Source organism: Pseudophryne corroboree, chromosome 2, assembly GCF_028390025.1.
Source record: "Pseudophryne corroboree isolate aPseCor3 chromosome 2, aPseCor3.hap2, whole genome shotgun sequence".
Taxonomy (NCBI): Eukaryota; Metazoa; Chordata; class Amphibia; order Anura; family Myobatrachidae; genus Pseudophryne; species Pseudophryne corroboree.
This window is the reverse complement of record NC_086445.1, coordinates 480,606,578-480,627,179: the sequence shown is the minus strand read 5'-3', so window position 1 is coordinate 480,627,179 and position 20,602 is coordinate 480,606,578. Positions and strand designations below refer to the sequence as shown.

The following is a 20,602-nucleotide window of genomic DNA, read 5'->3' as shown; positions in this document are numbered from 1 at the left end:
AACCGCCGCCCGCAGCACACAGCCGCCCGTTGAGAGGAGTGCAGCGGCCACGGGGGAGAAGGAGGAGGAGGGAGGTGGAGGAGGGAGCTGCAGCTGCGCTGTGTAATTGGTGGAGGCGCTGCTGCTGCTGTCCCTTTCCTTCACCATAGGCTGTCCTCCGCCACTGTGAATGCTGGGAAGCGCATCCCAGCATTCACAACGGCGGAGGACAGCCTATGGTGAAGGACGGGGACAGCTGCACCAGTGCCTCCACCAATTACACAGCACTGCTGCGGCTCCCTCCTCCACCTCCCTCCTCCTTCTTCTCCCCTGCCCGGGATCTCTGCCAGAAGAAGCTGCACCGAGGAGCCTGACTGCCAGCGGAGACAGTAAATATAATTCCTTTTTTTTCTTTCTTTCTTTCTTTCTTTCTTTCTTTCTTTCTTTCTTTCTTTCTTTTCTGTCTGCCATTATGTGTAAAAAGGGGACGCTGTCTGCCGTTGTGTAAAAAGGAGACGCTGTCTGCAGTTATGTGTAAAAAGGGGGATGCTGTTTGCCGTTATGTGTAAAAAGGGGGATGCTGTTTGCCGTTATGTGTAAAAAGGGGGACGCTGTCTGCCGTAATGTGTAAAAAGGGGGATGCTGTCTGCCGTAATGTGTAAAAAAGGAACGCTGTCTGCCGTAATGTGTAAAAAGAGGGATACTGTCTGCCGTTATGTTTAAAAAGGGAGATGCTGTCTGCCGTTATGTTTAAAAAGGGGGATGCTGTCTGCCGTTATGTGTAAAAAGGGGGATGCTGTCTGCCGTAATGTGTAAAAAGGGGGATGCTGTCTGCCGTAATGTGTAAAAAGGGGGATGCTGTCTGCCGTAATGTGTAAAAATGGGACGCTGTCTGCCGTAATGTGTAAAAATGGGACGCTGTCTGCCGTAATGTGTAAAAAGGGGACGCTGTCTGCCTTAATGTGTAAAAAGGGGACGCTGTCTGCCATAATGTGTAAAAAGGGGACGCTGTCTGCCGTAATGTGTAAAAAGGGGTATCTGTCTGCTGTAATGTGTAAAAAGGGGAATCTGTCCGCCGTAAGGTGTAAAAGGGGCTCTACCTGGTGTAGTGATGCTACTGTGCGGCGTAATTTGAATAATGGAGACTACTGTGCACTGTTATATGAATTGGTATTATTTTGTGGCCACACCCCTTCCCCATGAAGTCACGCCCCTATATTTTGGCGCATGCTTACGGTGCGCACTGCCCCTGTTTTACATCATGGAGGAAGGCTCCGATGCCGTTTCTTGCACACAGTGCTAAAATGTCTAGTTACTGCACTGTTGCTAGGTATCCATTTCTCCAGGCCTGAGCAGGTCACCCTCACCAGATCCTCTCCAGGGGTGAGGGGGTGGACTTGGATGGGATGAGGGGGGACCAAAGCATTTGTTGCACCTTGGCCCACCGCCCGCTAGTTCCGCCACTGGTCAGAGGTGGTAGAGGCTAAGACAGTAGAGCAATTTAAACATGCTTGGAATAGACATAAGGATATCCTTAGAAAGAAATAAGTGTAACCCTGGAACTGATGATGGGTTACCGTGAACTAGTCGAGTGTGCCTCCACCCAAGCTATTTGGATGATTTTCCAGGCGAGCTTGAGAACGCCTATATATTATAGTTTATATATCCCAATACTATCTATATTATATCTCTGTTTCCCTTGACAGTCCCCACTAGTATGACTGAGTGATTAATGAAATTACCTTCTTTCCTTTTTTATTTTAGATTACAACTCCACGAAAAAGACTATTTCACTGGTAAGTATATATGGGTTTACTTAATAACAATTCAAATAGAGTACATTGAACACATCGTACCTTTCATATGCGTTGAAGGTAGTCATCAATTTTGAATTGTTCATCACAGTTGATCTCTATTGACATAAATTAACTGCATGCAATACAAAAAAACTGTAACTATCCAATAGTCTATAAGACTATTGACCCGGGTTGATAAAAATATTATTTTTATATATTTATAGCTTATATCATACAAATTATACTATGGTGCACCATCAGCTATATTCCCAATAACTGCCTAACTATATAATCATACATTGAATATCTGGACTATCAGTCTGATACCACGGGAGAAAGTGATAATAGGAGCAGAGTAATTAAGGCACTTGAGAAGGGCTGATGAAAATTATATTCCTAGTGATGCTCCCGGGTGATGGAAGGTCCCTTGTCAAATTATGGAGTGACTGTGCTTCAGTCTGTGGGATTTCTCTTTGTGGTAGATATAAACTTGTTTCCTTCCACTTAGGATCTGGTAGAAGTTAGATATAGTGTAGTGAGATATGATACTACTATAGATGATCTTCTCTCTATACAAACTGAGTAGATTAGAGGATTCTTATTCAATTGTGTGTAACAATATAGAATAAATGCCAGTCTGCGTTGCTTTAAGTATTGTCAGGCAAATTACTTGGACTATGGTGAGTGGAATTTAGAGTAATTAAATATCCACACGTCTCTCATGCCTCAGATCCAGTTAGTCACCGTATGTAAATAACTTGCTAGGAATGTAGCAGCTGACAGTCACTGTGATGCCTCAGGATACTCTATACAGGCCAGTTCCAAAGTAGTAACACTACCCCCTCTAATCTTCATTCAGTAGTTACATAGTCCAAAACGTATAGCTGAATGGCTTTTCACCCGGGGGTAATAATTTTCAATCAGGAGTATACCTGGCCTGACTGCCTTTATTATTTAAGACATATAACGATAGCCTTTTGACAAATAATGCCAGCATGGATGAGGTTTATATACACACTGAGACAGTGCTGATGCCTTACAGTATTACAGTGCTCCTGACAGCTTAATGGATGGGTTGTATAGGTTATGTACAATTAAGGTAGCCACTTCAGGATGCTCTCTATAGCACTTCCCCTGATTCCTCCTCTGATAAACTGATGCACTGATTGGGAAATCAATGTCGGGCCTCCCGACCAAACATGAGATAATATGGGGTGTACCCGGTGGTCTCATTTCGGGTACAGTTGTACGCATGGACCAATGGGGCCACATGACCAGTGCCGATATTTTTAAGTGGTGTCGGGAAAAGGGGGTGGACCCCCTATGTAGTTTTGGATTATGGGGAAATCTGTCTGGGGTGAGTGACGAAGCAACTTTACGAGTGGTGGCTAACATGTATGATGTTAGTCAGCCCTGCCTAGTAGATAGGTGGAGAGGATCTAATGGTGATACATTTGCTTTTTTGGTCAGCAACCGGCATTCATTAGATCGAACCTTAATACCAATCTGAGTGGTAGTGGGAGATGCTCCCGGTTGGAAGATTCAAGTGATATGGCCAGATGGGAATGACTGTATGGATGAAGAAGCAACCTCTGGGGGAGACTCCGGGACAGGTGCGCATGCCATCGGGAAGTGTATGACTACAGTTGGGGTGGAAGCAGGAGGTTCAGAGAATAAAGATGGAACCGTGGGAACCGGGGTTGATGTAGTGGTGGATAAGATGGTCAGCCAGCTAGAACGATGGCACTATGAAGGGGGCTATCGTCGATTGAGGATGTTCTCCGGGATTATTCCTGTGCCGGTGGGTGAAGAAACCTATGACACCTGGCGGGAGACGGCTGTTCAACATTCGGAAGAATGGCAGTGTCCGGAACATGTAAAAAGACAACGAATAGTGGAAAGTCTCCGAGGTCCAGCAATGGGGGTGATTCAGGCTACTAGGAGGAGCAAGCCAACAGCTACCTTAAAAGATTATATTGAGGCCCTGGACTTTTCCTTTGGTACCCTAGAAGATGTAGGGGATTTGATGGCAAGACTACACCGAACTTACCAAGAGCCCGGAGAAACGTTGACCCAGTACATATATAGGGTTGATAGATTGATCTACAAAATTGTAGACAAAGGTGGAATAACTAAAGCCTCCGTAGATGAGAGTCGCATGAGGCAAGTGCTAAAAGGGGCGTTGACCAACAACCCAGTGGCCCAACGATTAAGATGCGTTCGGACTTCGGGGCCTCCACCCACGTTAAATGAATTAGTGAAAGAGGTCAAGCTGGAGGAAGTCCAAATAGAAAATAGAGAGAGTACTATCAAGAAAGTAAAAGTGGTATTGCCCACTCCGGCCTCCTCTACCGCAGATGATAGATTATTTAAATTGCTCGAAGAGCAGAACAAGAAAATAGATCAATTGATTGCCCTACAGACCCACGCCAACTCTAGTCAGTATTGGCCTCCACGAACAGAAAGAAGAATGACTCGAGGAGGGGGAGGTCGACCCCCTATTACTTGTTATAGTTGTGGACAGATAGGTCATCGATCATTTGAGTGTACCAATCTCGGGTCAGGACGACGAGGGAATTATTCTAACCCTACTAATTCTGAAAGGGTTGGGATTAATCAAGTGGAAAACTCCAATGGGAGTACTGTGACCCCCTCACAGACTCCCCAATTCTAAATATTTATGCAATGGGGAGTGCCCAGTGGGCTCTTCATGCCCTCAAGTGCCCTGGTATTCATGCTGCTCCCCCAGCTCCATTGTTCACAGATATGATAACAGCACTATAAATTAATTTACTGTAACTGCTCAATATAAATCCTATGGTTAATATATATATATATATATATATATATGGACTTTCATATTAATAAATCTAATACATGGGACATATGGCTCTGATACCCTAAAGGGTTACATAAGGATCAAATAGGGTTTGAGGTAACAATATGGTTAAAAAAGGGGCAGACTAGATAGACCAAGTGGTTCTTAACTGCCGTCAAATTTTATGTTTCTATGTAAATACCGTTGGTCCCAAGCTCACACTGTACCCTCCTTCTCATCACCAATCCCCTCCTACTGCTTCGCCATCACCATACTTGCCATTTGCAATCATGCCAAATCCACTGCGGAAAGTCTCCAATTTTAAAATGCTGGGTTCAATGTAATTTTTGCTTACTTTCACTCCTGCTCTGACTTGAGCCTAAAATAGAAATGTTTTTATTTTTAAATATGTTATAACTGTCTGATGTAAAAAGTATATGCAAATTATAATAAACACAAAAAGTCCACTCACAACATTGTAAAATGACCAAATACAAAACACAAACATAAGCAGGACACAAAGTATATCAGACAAAACTGAGACCGCAATAACAGAATAGTGAAGGAAAAAGAAAAAGTTTCTTATTCCATACTTACCAAGAAGCCTGGAGAGAAGACAGAGCTGACAGCTTTGGGGTGGGGCTGAGCTCTCATGTCACTAGGCCATGTCCCAGTCTTGGCAACATGCAGCATTTTACGGGGCAGAGGCAGGGCTCAAATGATGCAATTCACATAATTTTGACTCATCCCGTAACTACACAGAGATGTGTCCACTTACATCTAGCCTCCCTGCATGTTAAACAGCCCTTCTAGTCACGTCATGCCGAGCCTCATAGTGCCAAGCGTCTTTACTGTACATGCAATTGCTTCCTTTAAAATGCAAAACAATGCGAATATGACAGAATGCAGCTTATACTGATTAAAATCATATGCAGCATATCTACATTTTGTGTCCGTCAGTGGCTGTATATCCTAGAAAACACTGTAAACGCAGCATTTCATATGCAGATACAGCCGCAGACGCACAACGAATATAGGCATGCCACATATCATTTTAATCAGCAGAGTCTGCTTGTGCGTCTTAGTCGCATAGCAATGCGAAAAAGACAGATTTTCTGCAAAAAAGACTCCCAACGCTAACGGAGTTGCACGGGACCTGTCAGCTCACTTACGCCAGGCATCTCCCACATGCGTATTGAGGAAAGTTGTATGAGGATACATCTGTACACAAATTTCTATGCATTATACCTCCAGAACTACAGCAAAACAAGTTCCCAGTCAGTACTCTCAGAAGAAAGCTGTAGTATTGGAGTATAAAGTGCTGATGGATCTCAGCGTCTGTACTTTAAACTTGAAATACAATGTAAATTTAGACAAACTAATATCCAATTAACACTCGCTATGCAATACTATTAAAAACAGTACGTTTATTTCAAATAAAAGCTAAATAAACACACAAAAAGAACCCAATGTATTACTAGCTCTAAAGTAGTGAGGACAACTCTCTTGGACAACTCCTTAGTTCCTGGGGTAGAAGCTGAGATTTTGCCAACGTTATTTATATTAGTTATGTCCAAATTTATAGAAACTTTACATTTTTAAAATTATGGAACTTTGAAAAGAAATGATTCAGAGGTGGACACTAATTCATGCACGGCTGTGTTTTGTAGCTGCGAGAATATGCAAATACTAGTTATAGCCTATGCCTTGTGTACTCATGTGCGCTGGACAGTGCAAGCATTGAGACGCTCAAAGCCATGGATAGTGCAAATCTACCAGTGGACACAAACACTTCACCAGTGGTGCACCATTGCAATCAACATTAACACTTACAACGCCCTATGGCTGGCACAGTGTCTCCCTATGAATTTTCTCTAAACACGCCATCTGTAGCTGAAGCTCTGCATTTGAGAACACAGTCGCAGCAACAGAACTGACATTTCCCTGAACCTCCCATATAATATGCCCTTGAGAAAGTCTTTTTTTGCGTTCACTTTAGGTTGGCTCCCAGAAAAGCCCATGGCTTTCGATTGCATGCGCAAATGGTAGAGCTTCCGCAAGCAACTGTGACACTCAGTGGTACACATGAGCTGTAGGGGTTTCCAGGACTATTTTTGTGCATATGCAGTAGATAATTATTGCTCAACTGTGCAAACATTGGCACTGTGTCCACCTGTGAATCAGGCCACTAGTGTGCGACATTTCAAATTACAGCAAACAAGTGCAGGTGAAAACAACGACAACATATTTCCAGAAAATTGTGCTTACCTCTTGACATGCTTTGTCCCAATCCATACGTAAAATGTATGTTATGAAGACTAGGACTTGCAAAAAGACAGGAAACATCATACCACACCAAAATCCTTTATAGAGAAAATATGATATAAACATTCTGATTATTTAAGATTACTGCAGTAAATAAGTGACAAGAATATTCTGGCAATATCTGGAAAAAAGGAGAGTTTGGTAGACTTACCATGGCTAACTCTCTTTCTGCGAGGTACACTGGGTTCCACAGGGAAAACATCGGGTGTAGAGTGGATCTTGATCCAGAGGCACCAACAAGCTAAAGCTTTAGGCTGTCCCAGGATGGATTGGGGCCTCCTCTGTAACCCCGCCTCCAGGCACTGTGAGCTCAGTTTCATTAACCAGTCCAATGTAGGAGCAGGTAAGAGAGAAGGCAGATGTTAGTCACATAGAACCACATTCTCACGACAGGAGAAGGGACCAGCGGCTAATGCCATACAAACCCATAAAAGCTAGGTTCTTCAGGGTGGGCGCCCTGTGGAACCCAGTGTACCTCACAGAAAGAGAATTAACCATACCAAGTCTACCATAACTATCCTTTTCTGCAGCAGGGTACACTGTGTTCCACAGGGAAAACATCGAGTGATGTCTAAAAGCAGTTCTTCAAGGAAGGGGACGCGCCTTAGCGGGTATGAGAACCCGGAATCCAAAGGAAGCATCCTGGGAGGCGGAAGTAACAAAAGCATAGAACCTAATGAACGTGTTCACTAAAGACCACGTAGACGCCTTGAACAATTATTTTGCGGACGCGCCACGGTGGGTCGCCCAAGAAGGTCCAACAGGTGCATTAACTCATACTATCAAAGTGGGGTATAAATAGAAGCCCAGAGTTACACTCCAACATATGCTCCTGAGGAAGCTGGGTTGTTTGCACCAGCAAAATGCGTTGAGCCTGGAGGAGACAGACATCATTTGGACTCCTATCATCTTTCTACCGTGGTGTTTATTGGACTGCATTATTCTTTGGACTGCCGATATTGCTGGCAGATGGCGTTCTGCCCATTGAAGGATTTTTGACATTACCAACATTGCCATGCGGCTTCGAGTGTCGCCTTGAAGGTTGATGTATACCACTGTGGTGGCGTTGTCTGACCATACTTGAACAGGCCTGTTCTGTACCAGAGGCAGGGCGAGAGTTAACGCATTGAATACCGCCCGCAGTTCCAGAATGTTTACCGGGAGGAGGGACTCCTCCTTGGTACAACGACCCTGGAAAGAGTGTTGCTTCAACACCGCACACCATCCCCATAGACTGGCATCCGTTGTCAGCAGGACCCAGTCAGGGATCCAGAAGGGACAGCCCCTGCTCAAGTGCTGGTCCTGGAGCCACCAGGTCAGCGACTTGACGAACCTCCGGAGTCCAGGTAATCATGTGAGATCTGATCCGATGAGGTAGTCCGTCCCACTTGGAAAGGACTAACCGCTGCTGAGGGCAGGAAAGAAAATAGGATTTTAATTACCTACCGGTAAATCCTTTTCTCGTAATCCGTAGAGGATTCTGGGGTCCACATTAGTACCATGGGGTATAGACGGGTCCCTTGGGAGCCATGGGCACTTTAAGAGTTTAATAGTGTGGGCTGGCTCCTCCCTCTATGCCCCTCCTACCAGTCTAGAAACTGTGCCCGAGGAGACGGACATACTTTGAGAGAAGGAAATACACAGATAGTGTTGAAAGTCACACCCACTCACACATAACAACAGAAAGCCAAGTTAACCAGCTTGAAACAATTCAGCAATGGCTGAACAACAGTACTTAACCAAGTAACAACGCAGTACTTAACTAAGTAACAAATGCAGGAAAACGAGTCGCTGGGCGGGCGCCCAGCATCCTCTACAGACTACGAGAAAAGGATATACCGGTAGGTAATTAAAATCCTGTTTTCTCTTACGTCCTAGAGGATACTGGGGTCCACATTAGTACCATGGGTATGTACCAAAGCTCCCAGTACGGGAGGGAGAGCGTGAGAGTGCGGAGGCTCCTGCAGAACCGATTGACCAAACTTTAGGTCCTCAGAGCCCAAAGTATCGAACTTGTAGAACTTAGCAAACGTGTTCGATCCTGACCAAGTAGCCGCTTTGCAAAGTTGTAAAGCCAAGACACCCTGGGCAGCCGCCCAGAAGAACCCACTTTACGAGTAGAGTGGGTCTTAACAGATTTTGGACACGGCAAGCCTGCCATAGAATAAGCATGCTGCATAGTAAACCTGATCCAGCGGGAAATCGTCTGCTTAGAAGCAGGACACCCAACCTTGTTGGGATCATAAAGGACAAACAGAGCGTCCGACTTTCTGTGACGAGAAGTTCTGTTCACATAAATCTTCAAAGCCCTTAAAACATCCAAAGATTTTGAAGTAATTGAGGAGTCAGTAGCCACTGGCACCACAATAGGTTGGTTTATATGAAAAGCTGACACAACCTTCAGAAGAAATTGCTGACGCGTCCTGAGCTCAGCTCTATCTTCATGGAAAATAAAGTAGGGGCTCTTGCAGGACAATGCCCCCGATTCCGACACACGTCTAGCAGATGCCAATGCCAATAGTGTGACCACCTTCCAAGTAAGAAACTTGACATCAACCTCCTGTAAAGGTTCAAACCAATCCGACTGCAGGAACTGCAGCACCACATTAAGATCCCAAGGTGCCGTAGGAGGCACAAAGGGAGGCTGGATGTGCAGAACCCCTTTCAAGAAAGTCTAAACCTCAGGGAGGACCAATTGTTTCTGGAAGAAAATGGACAGGGCCGATATCTGGACTTTAATGGAGCCCAAACGCAGGCACGCATCCACACCTGCTTGCAGAAAGAGGAGAAACCGCCCTAGTTGAAACTCCACTGTAGGAAACTTCTTGGATTCACACCAAGACACATACTTTTTCCAGATTCGATGGTAGTGTTTAGACATTACTCCTTTCCTAGCCTGTATCAGAGTAGGAATAACTTTGTTCGGAATGCCCTTCCAAGCTAAGATCTGGCGTTCAACCACCATGCCATCAAATGTAGCTGTGGTAAGTCTTGATAAGCGAACGGCCCCTGTTGCAGAAGGTCCTCTCGAAGAGGAAGAGGCCTCGGATCTTCCAGCAGTAACTCCAGAAGATCTGCGTACCAAGCCCTTCTTGGCCAGTCCAGAGCAATGAGGATCGCCTGAACTCTTGTTCTTTTGATTAGTTTGAGAATTCTTCGGATGAGTGGAAGTGGAGGGAACACACACTGACTGGAACACCGGCGGAGTTACCAGGGCGTCCACCACCACTGCTTGTCGGTCTCTCGACCTGGAACAGTACCTCCAAAGCATCTTGTTGAGGCGGGAGGCCATCATGTCTTTTTGAGGTACGCCCCAAAGACTTGTCACCTCTTTGAACACCTCTGAGTGGAGGCCCGACTTTCCTGGTTGGAGATCGTGTCTGCTGAGGAAGTCCGCTTCCCAGTTGTCCACACCCGGAATGAAGATTGCTGACAGCTCCACCGCGTGCTTTTCCGCCCAGAGGATGATTCTTGTTACCTCTGACATTGCAGCTCTGCTCTTCATTCCGCCTTGTCGATTTATGTAGGCCACAGTCGTTACATTGTCCTACTGAACCTGAATGGCCTGATCTTTCAGAAGATGTGCCGCTTGTAGAAAACCATAGTACACAGCCCTTAGTTCCAGAATATTTATTGCAAAGATGGATTCCAGACTTGACCACCTTCCTTGGAAGTTTTCCCCTTGGGTGACTGCTCCCCAACCTCTGAGACTTGCATCTGTGGTTAGGAGGATCCAATTCTGAATCCTGAACCTGCGGCCCTCTAGTAGGTGAGAGCTTTGCAGCCACCAGAGGAGCGAGATTCTGGCTTTCAGTGACAGACGAACCCTCTGGTGCATGTGAAGATGAGATCCCGACCATTCGTCCAGGAGATCTAGTTGGAAAGACCGTGCATGAAATCTTCCGTACTGTAGAGCCTTGTAGGAGGCAACCATCTTCCCCTGAAGGGCGAATGCACTGATGAACTGATACCTGGGCTGACTTCAGGACATCCCTGACCATTGTTTGTATCACCAACGCTTTCTCCTCCGGCAGAAACACCCTCTGTACTTCCGTGTCGAGGATCATCCCCAGGAAGGACAGTCTCCTTGTCGGCTCCAGATGTGACTTTGGAAGATTCAGAATCCATCCATGATCCTGGAGTAGTTGAGAGAGTAATGCTCTGCAACAGCTTCCCCCTGGAAGACGCTTTTATCAGCAGATTGTCCAGATAAAGAATTATGTTCACACCCTGCTTGCGGAGGAGTAGCATCATCTCCACCATGACCTTGGTGGTGAAAACCCTCGGTGCCGTGGAGAGGCCTAACAGAAGTGCCTGGAACTGATAGTGACTGTCCAGCAGCACAAATCTTAGATAAGCCTGGTGAGGCGACCAGATCGGAATGTGAAGGTGCGCATCCTTGATATCCAGGTATACAGTACTAGAAATTCCCCCTCCTCCAGACCTGAGATCACCGCTCTCAGAGACTACATCTTGAATTTGAATTCCCTCAAATAAGGGTTCAACGACTTTAGGTTCAAGATTGGCCTGACCGAACCATCCGGTTTCGGTACCACAAACAGGTTTGAGTAATAACCCTTGTTTGCTAGGTGAGGTGGAACTGGAACAATGACATTTTACTTTAGCAATTTTTGAATGGCTTCCTGTAGGATAGCACTGTCTGTCAGCAAAGCTGGTAAGCCTGATTTCAAGAACCTGTGAGGTGGGAATTCTTGAAACTCCAGTCTGTACCCATGGGTAAGGGGTCTAGGCCTGATGACGCCCAGACATGACTGAAATTCCTTAGTTTTGCTCCCACCTGCCCGATCTCCAGGCTGGGAGGTCCACTGTCATGCTGAGGATTTTGAGGAAGCAGAACCAGGTTTCTGTTCCTGTGAACCTGTTGGTGCAGGTTTTCTGGATTTCCCCCGACCTCCTCTAAAGAAAGTGGAAGGGGGTTTGGACTTTTTAACTTTCGCGGTCCAAAAGGACTGCATTGTAGACGTAGGACTGCCTAGTAGGCAGTGTTGTTGAGGGAAGAAATGTTGACGTATCCGCAGTTGCAGTGGAGATTCACGCATCTAACGCTTCCCCAAACAGAGCCTGACCTGTGAAGGGTAGATTCTCCACACTCTTCATGGATTCCGCATCCGCAGACCATTGGCGCAGCCAGAGTCCCCTGCGTGCCAAGGCAGCCATGGAAGAATCCCTCACGTTAAGATGGCCAAGGTCCTTCATGGCCTCCACGATGAAACCTGCAGAGTCCGGTATGTGAGGTAAGAACAATTCAATGTCACTTCTATCCATAGAATCTAATTCCTCTAGTAATGTGCCTGACCACTTTACTATGGCTTTAGAAATCCACGCACAAGCAATAGTGGGTCTTAACGCTATGCGAGTAGCTGTGTATAATGATTTGAGTGTAGTCTCAATCTTACGGTCAGCCGGCTCTTTTAAAGCAGTGGACCCGGGGACAGGTAAAACCACTTTTTTAGACAACCTAGAAACAGAAGCGTCTACTACAGGCAGGATTTCCCACTTGTTCCTGTCCTCCTCAGGGAAAGGAAAAGCAATGAGAACCCTTTTTGGGATCTGGAATTTTTTCTCTGGGTTTTTCCCAGGATTTTTCAAACAATGCGTTTAATTCCTTAGACGCAGGGAATGTAAGGGAGGATTTCTTATTGTCAGTAAAGTAAGCCTCCCTTGTTTGCTCAGGTACCTTATTAGTAATGTGTGAAATGTCCCTAATAGCCTCAATCATGAGTTGCACCCCCTTAGCAAGGGATGCTTCCCCCCAGTATAGCCCCATCACTGTCCCCAGTATCAGAGTCGGTATCCGTGTCAGCTTGCATTATCTGGGCAAGAGCACGCTTCTTAGGGTAAACAATTGGGGTCTTTGAGTGGGAGCTGAATACGAAAAAACCTCAACAGACTTTCTCAAAACCTCTGTTTCAGTCTCATTTTGAGCTATCCATGGGGGTTCGGATTCAGAAGGCTGAGACAGTATATTACAGTCCTGAGTACATGGAATAGACTCTTTAGGAGAAGGAGGGTCATTCCAAGTTGATCGCTCGCTAGCAGTTTTTAGCAGCCGTGCAAACGCTTTGCCGCCGCCCACTGGGAGTGTATTTTCGCTTTGCAGAAGTGCGAACGCTTGTGCAGCAGAGCGCCTGCAAAGACTTTTTGTGCAAAACAAGACCAGCCCTGTAGTTACTCTTCGTGTGCGTTGATTCTAACAACGGTGGGACGGCTTTTGACGTCACACACCCGCCCAGCGCTTGCCCAGCCATGCCTGCGTTTTTCCCCGACATGTCTGCATTTTTCTAAGCACTCCCTAAAAATGGTCGGTTGCCACCCAGTAATGCTCACTTATGTCAATCTTCCTGCTTTGTGCCGTGCGACTTAAAGCTTCACTAGAACCAGTGCAAAACCACAAAGGCCTTAGTACCCGTACGTCACGCGTGCTCATTGCGGTGCATACGCATGCGCAGAAATGCTGATTTTTAGCCTGATCGCTGTGCTGCGAACAACGGCAGCTAGCGATCAACTCGGAATGACCCCCAAGATACACACTCTGCAGCACAAGATACAGAGTTCCTAGACATGTTTATGTGAGCTATACAAACACACACACAGGAAAATGCAGACACAGTTTCCCCCAGAGTACCTTCAGAGAGACACAGAGTATATGGAGCCAGCCACACAGCGCCCCAGTAGGCAGTTTATACAGTAAACAGCCGGCGCTGACTGAATAACCTTAATAGAGCTATTACTACTCTTTCCCCCTGTCTATAACACCCTGGTACGGCAGAGGTATGCTGGAGTTATGTGGAGGGCAGCGCTCCCTGTCAGTGTCTCTTCAGTGTGATCTGCAGGGAGAAAATGGCGCTGGTGAGTGCTGGATCCACTCTGAGGAAGAAGCCCCGCCCCCTGTAATGGTGCGTCTTCCCGCTTTCAATGATTATACTGGTTTGAGGTGATTTGGCCGCTAACAGTGGGATTAGCCCCTGTTAGCATATGTGACCAGTGTAGGGTACTTGCGCTGGCCCAGGGCGCCCCACACAGCGCCGCACATCAAGTACCGCTGAGACCTCTGGAGCGCAGCCTGTCAGAGCTGCGCTCCTACCCTTGTGCCGCCGGCGACCCGCTTACCGGGGCGCCAGCGTCATACTCACCACTCCATCTTCTGGCTCTGTTAGGGGGTGGTGGCCGTGCTGCGGGAGTGAGCGGTCGCCTTGTGGGCTTGCGATCAGCACCCTCAGGAGCTCAGTGTCCTGTCAGCGGAGATAGAGAACCATTAACTTATAGAGTTGGTTCCTACTCCCCCTCTAAGTCCCACGAAACAGGGAGGCTGTTGCCAGCAGCCTTCCTGTACCTAACTTTTAGAAAAAACAATAAAACTAGAAAAACTCCTAGGAGCTCCCTTAGCTGTGACCGGTTCCACAGGGACATTTTTCTAAACTGAGTCTGGTAGGAGGGGCATAGAGGGAGGAGCTAGCCCATTCTATTAAACTCTTAAAGTGCCCATGGCTTCCAAGGAACCAGTCTATACCCCCATGGTTAATGTGAACCCCAGCATTCTCTAGGACGTAAGAGAAATTGAGCGTACTCTACCATGTTGAATGCCGACACCATCAGGCCAAGTACTTGCATCGCCGAGTGTATCGACACTCTGGGGCGACAGAGGAAGCATCTTATCCTGTCCTGAAGATTCAGGACTTTCTCCGGAGACAGGAACAGACGTTGACTGTGTGTGTCCAGGAGTGCCCCCAGGTGCACCATGCTCTGAGCTGGGACCAGCCAGGATTTCTTCCAATTGATGAGCCATCAGTGGATTTGTAGGAAGCTTACCGTCAGTTGTAGATGACTGAGGAGGACATCGTGGGAGTTTGCCAGGATCAGCAAGTCGTCCAGATACGGCAGGATCCTGACTCCCTGGCGACGGAGATGTGCCATCATTGAAGATCCGAGGAGCCGTAGCCAGTCCAAATGGCAAAGCCTTCAACTGATAGTGTAGGTTGCCAATAGCAAACCGCAGATACTGCTGATGTGACTTGGCAATAGGTATATGCAGGTACGCATCCTGAATATCCAGGGATACCATATAGTCTCCGGGTTCCATTGCCAGCACAATTGAGTGCAGCGTTTCCATACGGAACTTGGACACTCTCACAAACTTGTTTAGTGATTTGAGGTTGAGTATAGGCCAGAATGACCCATTGGGTTTCAGGACTAGAAACAGAGTCGAGTAGTAACCACTTCCCCTTTGGGACTAAGGTATCGGCACTACCACTCCTGTATCCAGGAGGGAACTTACAACCTGCTGCAGAGTTTGCGCCTTTAGTGGAACTGAAGGGATGACCGTGGTGCAAAGCTGGAGAGGGGGACGTCTCTTGAAAGAGACTACGTACCCGTGAGAGACAACTTCTAGCACCAATACGTCTGAAGTGATCTTTCACCAGACCTGGATGAACTACAGAAGTTGGCCTCCCACCCTGGGGTCCCCCAGGGGGAGGCCCGCCATATTCTGCGGCATGCTTGTCTTGTTTAGAAGCACGCCGACGGGCCGCCCAGGACTGCTGTGCCTTGGGCTTAGTGGTTTTGGAAGCATAAGATTGTCTCGAGTATGTCTGACCTTTTGCTTTCCCTTGAGGTCGAAAGGAACGAAAAGTGGTACCTTTTGCCTTATGTGCAGAAGGATTAGTATTTGGGAGAAAGGCAGTCTTAGCAGCCGCCAGTTCAGACACAATTTTTTTAAGCCTACCCCAAACAAGATGTCTCCCTTAAAAGGAGTACCTCCAAAGTCTTTTTGGAGTCCAGGTCCACCTTCCATGACCACAACCACAGAATGCGGCGTGCCAGGACAGACGTAGTCGACGCCTTGGCCGCCAACACACCCGCCTTAGAGGATGCCTCTTGAATATAATAAAAGGCGGTGGTGATGTGAGACAGATATTGTCTGGCATTGTCAGATATATCCTAGGGCAGCTCTTCCTCTAATGCCCGAACCCATGCTTCAATACCTTTGGCAGCCCAAGAGATAGCAATAGTCGGTCTATGTACAGCACCTGTAAGGGAGTAAATAGATTTCAGGCATCCTTCCGCACACTTATCTGTCGGTTCTTTCAGTGAAGTGACAGTGGTGACAGGCAGAGTGGATGACACCACTAGGTGGGTGACATGAGAATCCCCCGGCGGTGAATTTTCCCACTTGTTACATAACTCTGCTGGGAGAGTATAGCGAACTAAGGCCCGTTTGGAGAGAGGGAATTTCTTCCCTGGATTAGACCAGGGTTCCTGCCTGATGTCTACCAAATGGTCAGAATGGGGTAACAGATTTTTACCTACCTTCTGCCGTTTAAACATATCAGTTTTCTTGATGACAGTAGTGGAATCCTCATCATCAGTGATTTGTAGGATTTGCTTAATAGCAACCACTAGAGTAGGGATGACAACTTGCAATGTAGAATCCTCGTCAGAAACGCCTGATTCAGTATCTTGCAGGACAGTATGTTCCCACTCCTCTTCAGATGAAACATCTGAGAGATTTGTGGCTTGAGAGGAGGAAGCAGCCTGCTTAGATGACCCAGAGACACGAAACTGACCTGAGGTACATTTTTGTCTGACCAAGAAATGAGTCAACTGCTGCAACTGGTTAGACAGGTTGTTCGTCCAAGGCGGATTGACCATAGGGACTATTTGAGGCTGTAATGGTACAGGTGGTCCCATAGGGGGCGTTAGGCATTCCCCTAGAGTACCCAGTAGGTTTGAGAACGCGGTCCAGGGTGTCTCTTGATTGGTAAGAGGAGCCGCGGACTGACTAGGGGGTGTATGGCACGTAGTACATAGACCATCATACACAGCTTGCCCCTCTGGTAAATCCTTGGCGCATGCTCTGCATGATGCAGGAGCGTCCACAGGCTTACTGCCCTGTTAGACATTGTACACAAATGCAACACAGAGCGGTTTAGTACGATGAAGCCAGATAGAGTATAGTACCTGAGAATAAATCCGATAGTATGCGACTGAGTCCCAAGTACACAACACCTGCGAAAAAATCCGGTAATGTGACTGACTACACAGTAGAATACGACCCTGACGCACCTAGTCCCTTAGGGTACAGAATATAGTGATAAATCTCTGAGAAACACTGAAAGTAAAACCGCACAGCAGATACAGGCACACACAGTCACATTAGCAATGCAGATAATTATTATATTACAATAAAACTGCACTTAACTAATATACATATATATATATATATATATATATATATATTGTGACAAGGATCACAAACACGGGAACTCAGATAAACCAGCAGGTCACCACATAGCAAGTTAAATCCATATGCAGTCGGTATCACAGGCAGTAGCATACAGGCACTCTCAGCATAGCAGACTCTTGATAGGCTCCAGTGGTCCCTAGTCTAACCCACACAACCCAGCCTATCACTTGGGTAGATATTCCACCGTCAAGAGCCAGGTGACTCTGCCCTGGAAACCCTTTTATCAGGAAATACCAGGTGCTGCTGATCACACACCTGGGATTCTGCTACTGCTTCCAAAACCTGGTCTGGATCCTCCACATTACTTTCACATGGAAAAATGCTGTCTCTGCCACACTCCTCCCCCCTTAGCTTCAATCACCCTGGTGAAGCTACACTTTTTTCAGGCGAGCTCCCTGCCTCGCCCACCCCTACCTGTGTCATCCGCCCAGGTACACAGCCTTCCACTACCTTCCAGAGGCCACCCACCTTGCCTACTTCCTCCTCTCCTAGCTTGACCATGGGGTTGCTTGGAGGAACAGGACCTACAAACCTCCTGGAAAGGGCATCGGTATTGAGGTGCTGTTTCCCTGAACGATGCCACACCTCAAACTTACATGGCTGTAAAGCCGAAAACCAACGGGTCACACGAGCATTCACCTCTTTGTATGCATCCACTGTAAGGGTGCATGGTCTCTGAACAACAAAAACTCTCGTCCCAATAAATAATACCTTAATGACTCAACAGCCGATTTAATAGCCAAGCACTCCTGCTCTACAGTTGAGTACCTGCGCTCTCTGTGCAATAATTTACGGCTAAGGTAGAGGATGGGCTTCTCCTCTCCATCTACCTCATGGAGATAGGACTTCTCCTAATCCTGTCCCAGAGGCATCCGTTTGTAACACACATTGCTTTTTAAAGTCAGGAGCTTTCAAGACAGGCTCAGTAGATAAAGCTCGTCTTAAATCCTGCCAAGCAGTTTCCACTGGTCCAGACCACGTTATCTTGTCTGGGAATTGTTTTTTAAGACATTCGGTTAGTGGATCCGCTCTAGCGGCGAAATCTCGAATGAACCTGCGATAATATCCGACCAAACCGAGAAATGTCCTAAGTTGTGATTTACATTTAGGTCTAGACCAGGTGAGGACTGCTTCTACCTTACTAGGCTGAGGTTTAACCTGTCCTCTGCCCACAATGTACCCCAAATACTTGGCCTCAATCATGCCAATGGCACATTTCTCAGGGTTGGCGGTAAACCCGTGTGACCGTAGAGACTATAAAACGGCTTCTACATTTGGTAGGTGTGACTCCCAGTCAGAGCTGAAAATAACAATGTCATCTAATTATGCAGTTGCATATTCCCTGTGGGGCCACAGCAACTTATTCATAGCTCTCTGGAAGTTTGCTGGGGCACCATGTAAACCAAATGGGAGCATTTTATGTTGGAATAAGCCTTCTGGGGTAGAGAAGGCTGTTTTTGCCTTAGCAGCTTCTGTTAACAGAATCTGCCAATAACCTTTTTGTCAAATCAAGTGTAGTGAGATATTGACTATTGGCTAAATTTTCTACCAACTCATCAACCCGGGGCATAGGGTAAGAATCAAACCGGGACACTTGATTTAATTTACGGAAGTCATTGCAGAACCGTAAGGCACCTGAAAGCTTCGGTACTAGGACAATTGGATTATTCCACTCACTGGTGGATTGCTCTATAACCCCTAGGCGTAACATCTCTCCCACCTGCTGCTTTATCGCTTCGGGTATGCGATATGATCTCTGTTTAATGACCACCCCGGGTGGAGTCACAACATCATGTTGGATGAGCTGTCTTTCCCGGAATGGCAGAAAACACATTTTGGTAGCGTTTTACCACTTCCCGTTTCTATTCAGGAGTAAGTGTTCAGGAGTAAGGGTTTTAACAGATTTACATGGTAGACTTGTACCTCCCTCCTTCTACCCTCCTGTCGGAACCTGTAATTGACCGGTGCCACTGCCTCAAAGATCTCATAAGGACCCCGCCATTGTGCATACATCTTGCTTTCTGTGGTGGGCACCAGCAGTAACACTTTGTCTCCCGGATTAAAGGACCGGTTGACTGAGGTGACGACATACCTCTGTTTCTGACGTTGTTGGGCCCTTTCCATGTGTTCGCTCAGTAGTGGCGCAATCTGCCATAGACGGCCGTATAACTGGGCCACAAACTTAACGACGTTAGGGTCCTGGCATGGTTGTTCTTCCCACCCTTCTTTTAAGAGATCTAGAATTCTTCTGGGCTCTCTCCCATAGAGGCGCTCAAAGGGGATAAACCCTGTAGAGGATTGGGGTACCTCTCTGACCGCAAACATCAAGTAAGGTAGGAGCAGATCCCAATCTCATTTTACTTGTGACACTGCTCTCTTTATCATTTGCTTAAGGGTTATATTAAATCTTTCTACCAGGCCATCTGTCTGCGGGTGGTACCCCGAGGTGGTAATCCTGTTTACGTTTAGCAACCAACATAAATCTTTCATGAGTTTAGACACGAAAGGTGTACCTTGGTCCGTTAAGACCTCTTTTGGTATTCCTAAGCGGGTATACATGGTTAGTAGTTCTCTGGTAATAGCGCCAGATTTCATATTGCGCAGGGGTATAGCCTCTGGGTACCTGGTGGCATAATCAACTACCACCAATATGTATTGGTACCCTCAAGCAAATTTTTCCACTGGCCCTATCAGATCAATACCAATCCGCTCAAAAGGTACGGAAATGACAGGGAGGGGTACCAGTGGAGCTCTAAACTCTGGCAGAGGGGCTGTCCTCTGGCAGACTGGGCATTCCTGACAATACCTCTTAACGGAAGCATAGATGCTGGCCAAAAGAACCTTAACTGGATGCGTTGGAGTGTTTTCTCCTACCCTAGATGGCAACCCCACAAATGTGTATGGGCAGCTAGTTCTAACACCAACTGCTCCAGTTTTTGGGGAACCAAGAGCTGAGCTACCTTTTTACCCTTGTAAAGTAGCGACACGATATAGCAAATCATTTTTCTAAACAAAATATGGTACACCCTCTGATGTTAAAGCATCAACTATCCTGCAGTTAACTACTTTAAAAGTCTCAAAGGCGTGTACCAAATTGCTGTCATTGCATTGATCTCTCCCAAAGTCCTGCAGTGATATCTTCTCACCAACTGGGTTCCAATAGGCCTCGGACTCAGTCTCTTGAGGTGGTCTGGGACCGGCAGCCTCTCTCCCGGATGCTAAACTTTGGTAGTCTCTGGCTTCTGAGTTGTTTCGGTGGTTGACGGTTGTTATGCACACCAGTGCCTGCAGGAAAGTACTGGTGTCAGGACTGTTATGCACTCCAGTGCCTGCAGGAATGTACTGGTGTTTGAACTGTTATGCAAAACAAATGGACTTACAGACAGACTGGGGAATATGACATAACGTACACAGAAGGTG

General features: G+C 46.7%; 1 protein-coding gene across 1 annotated transcript in view; it reads right to left on the bottom strand.

Annotated features, from left to right (window-relative positions):
• Positions 1 to 4,877: 4,877 nt before the first annotated feature.
• LOC135029510 (multidrug and toxin extrusion protein 2-like) overlaps positions 4,878 to 20,602 on the bottom strand; it is a 220,671-nt gene continuing 204,946 nt past the window's right edge. Inside the window, exon 13 of the mRNA XM_063953858.1 lies at positions 4,878 to 4,972. Within this exon, the coding sequence (XP_063809928.1) occupies positions 4,929 to 4,972 (44 nt within the window). The 3' untranslated portion in view covers positions 4,878 to 4,928. The remainder of the gene's footprint in view (positions 4,973 to 20,602) is intronic.